We start from the raw sequence: 3,583 nt of genomic DNA on the forward strand, positions 1-3,583 counted from the left end.
AAAAAAAAAAAAAAAAAAAAAAAGAAAAAAGAAAAAAGAGATAATTGAGAAACTAACACCTAAAGTAACTTAACATCCTGAATAAATGTACATTTAATTGCTCTTGCCAATTGCTTTTGATGATTTATATCAGCATGATGTCCCATTAATAAACCATAGTAACAATGTAACATAGCTAACATGTTATAGTGCATTTTGTGTCAAGCACCCTGATAACTGCATTCCATGTATCACCTCATTTAACCTGACGGCAGTTGGTTGTGAGGTATGGATACTGTTACTCTCCTCACACTGCAGAGTTTTAGAGACTGAGTTTTAAAAATGTGAAATAATTTGCCCAAAGTGATAAAGCCAGTGAGTGGCTGCTGCAGGACTGGAAGCCATGGTTTTCCCTCCTCCCTGTACGATAATGGTAATAATCATCATAGCTGCCCCTCCCCTTTTAGGCTAGGCCTCATACATTTGCCCAATCACATTTCCACATTTGTTTGTGGGATTTTGTGCGCTTCACTCCTGCTCTTACCCCATCCACTTCCTTTTTCAGTTTACCATGGGATCCTTTGTAGAAAGCCAACTGACTGACCATATCTGCCCACTCTCCACCCTAGGGAGGGCCTGACCATAACTACACCAAGGAGAAGATCAAGATCGTAGAGGGAATCTGCCTCCTCTCTGGGGATGATGCTGAGTGGGATGACCTCAAGCAACTGCGAAGCTCACGGGGGGGCCTCCTCCGGGATCATGTATGCATGAAGACAGACACAGTGTCCATCCAGGCCAGCTCTGGCTCCCTGGATGACACAGAGACGGAGCAGCTGTTACAGGAAGAGCAGTCTGAGTGTAGCAGCGTCCATACTGCAGCCACTCCAGAAAGACGAGGCTCTCTGCCAGACACGGGCTGGAAACATGAACGCAAGCTCTCCTCAGAGAGCCAGGTCTAAATGCCCGCGTTCTCTTCCCTGCCTGCCTGTTCCTTCTCCTTTATGGACGTCTAGTCCTTGTGCTCGCTTACACCGCAGGCCCCTCTTCTGTGTGCTCGTCCTCCTCCTCCTCCCACCCCATAACTGCTCCTAAGCCCTCACCGGAGCCGTTTACCACCTGAGTCCATAACTACCTGTGCACAACAAATGATGGCGCATCTCGAGAATTTAGACCTGGATTTTACCATGAACCTCACATCTTGTACTCCATCCTGGGCCCCCTGAAACTGCTTATTCATGATTCCTCGCCAGCGTAGAGCTCCACCTCCCCTTCCCCCGGTACCCTCAGTGCCTGCTTCTCAGTGCTGATGCAGCTGATGACCCAGGACTGTGCTCTGCCCCATCACAGCCAGCATGACTGCTTCTCTGAGAGAACTTGCCCATCAGGGGCTGGGACAAGGGGTTGTGGGTAAAGAGGGATGAAGGATAGAGGCTGAGAGAAGAAGGAAAAGTCAGCCCAGCAGGTATGGGCATGTGGGAAACCTTCAGCCTCAAGTGTGTTGGTAACATGAAAAAGCTTTGGGGGGTAGTTGGGTCTGGGTGTCTGGTCCATTGCTGGCAGTGGACATCATTCTTGCCCTAAGAGTCACTGCCTTTTCAGCAGCAGATACTGGTGAGATGGGGGTGGCTCAAGCTGTTCTTCCTCCTGCTAGAATGTGTGGAGCTCTTTCTACCTTCGGATAACGGGGGCCCCTATCACGAGGCTACTGGCTAATATGAATTCCCTCCTGGTGCCACCACTGGCCAGTATCTTTCCTAAGTCTTTGATCAGAGTAACCAGGTTGTGAGCCAGTGGCTTGAGTGAATGTTAGGCCTTGGGGGCTGAGTCTCTGAAAAGTCTAAGAAGCTCTGCCTAGACCAAACATGGTATATACCACCTGAACCCTCTCTCCCTCATTCCCTGGGATTCTAGGGAAGAGACCTAGAAACAAGCTTTCAAAGAAAAACCAGAAGTTGTCATAAATGGTCAGAAAGAACAATCAGGTTGGAGACTTGGGACACCCAGGGCCTAAAGAGAAGTATCCATGAGGGTCAAACTTCCTGTCAAACTTCCTGTGTTCTTTCTTAAGTGCTCAGGGATCTAAATTAGTGGACAGCGAGCCTGTGGCTGTGGGGTGGTGACGTTCCTCTTCCAGCTGTCTCCTCAGCTAAGGGGCTTAGTTTCCGTGTGGGATGCCATCACTTGGTTCATGCTCATTCACACAAAGGGCATGTGTCTCAGCATAGTATGAGGGAAATTGAGACTTATTTTTGCCCTAAAACGTCTCCCTAGCTGTTCTTCGTGGGTCGGTTTTTTTGTTTTTTTGTTTTTTTTCCCGTTTGTTTTTTGCCTAATTTGCTTTTTCTGACCAAGCCTTGTGGCACCAGCAATCTCCAAAGTCCTGTGGTGGGAGGGCTGAATAAATAAAGATGCAAAGAGGTGGGCAAGGAGTAGGAAGGTAGAGAGCACCACTGATGAGGCCCTCCTAGCCCACGGCAGACCCAGACCTCTTCTCCCCCAGGAATTAGAAGTGGCAGGAGAGGACAAGAGGGGCTGGGAATGGAGGGGAGAATTTCTAGGGGAAGTTTCCTGAGTTGAAACTTCTCCTGTGGTTACTGGTATTGAGAAATCAGCTACCAAACATGGGTGAAAAAGGACAAGATCAAGTCAGTTCTAAGACTGCTAGAGAGAGATACCAAGCCCTTAGCCTTGCTCTCAGTAGCATCAGCCCCAGGTCTGAGCTTCCCCACATTACAGCCTCCCCACATTACACTTGACAAAGCAGTAAAGGAGGGAGCACTTTGGGTCCTTACACTCATGTCTGGGGAGGAAGAGCAAGTAGAAAAGTGGCATTTCCTTGATTGGAAGGAGGGAAGGATCTTATTGCACTTGGGCTGTTCAGAATGTAGAAAGGACATATTTGAGGAAGTATCTATTTGAGCACTGATTTACTCTGTAAAAAGCAAAATCTCTCTGTCCTAAACTAATGGAAGCGATTCTCCCATGCTCATGTGTAATGGTTTTAACGTTACTCACTGGAGAGATTGGACTTTCTGGAGTTATTTAACCACTATGTTCAGTATTTTAGGACTTTATGATAATTTAATATAAATTTAGCTTTTCTTAATCACCTTGCCTGGCTTGGAGTCATGACTAATCCTGCACCTGCTCTGTCTGGCAGATCCATGCTGTGGAAAACCTGCTTACAGACGTCACTTTTAAGTCCTTTGTGGATGTGGGGACAGTGAAGAGCAATAAAGAGTGTAAGGTTCCTGCTGGAGTTTTCAGCTTATCTGGAGAAGACAGGTCGAGGCCAGAGTTCGTTGACTGATGAAACCTTTATTTCCTCTGGAAGAGGAATGGTAGATGGGTTTCTTCTTGAGTGCCAACTCTGACTGGTTGGTAGTGGCTGCCTGAGGGCCTGTTCACACCCAATGGGAAGAATGTCATATGGCTAGTGACATCTCTTGTGCACTGGAAGGAAATGTCATGGCATGTACACCATGTATCATCTATTTCTGTTCTAGGTCTTTGTCACAGAACTTTACTTTCCCTTGCAGTGATGGTCATTGGCAAGACTATCTCAGGTAGTAAGAAAAGTACTGGAGCTGGGGACATGGAG

General features: G+C 47.3%; 1 protein-coding gene across 1 annotated transcript in view; it reads left to right on the forward strand.

Moving 5' to 3' along the window:
- The window catches only part of LRP4 (LDL receptor related protein 4), a 63,408-nt gene extending 60,317 nt beyond the window's left edge, over positions 1-3,091 (forward strand). The window contains exon 35 of the mRNA XM_017861981.1: positions 609-3,091. Within this exon, the coding sequence (XP_017717470.1) occupies positions 609-941 (333 nt within the window). The 3' untranslated portion in view covers positions 942-3,091. The remainder of the gene's footprint in view (positions 1-608) is intronic.
- Positions 3,092-3,583: the final 492 nt, after the last annotated feature.

This window comes from Rhinopithecus bieti, unplaced genomic scaffold, assembly GCF_001698545.2.
Source record: "Rhinopithecus bieti isolate Rb0 unplaced genomic scaffold, ASM169854v2 scaffold_61533, whole genome shotgun sequence".
In the NCBI taxonomy this organism is placed as follows: Eukaryota; Metazoa; Chordata; class Mammalia; order Primates; family Cercopithecidae; genus Rhinopithecus; species Rhinopithecus bieti.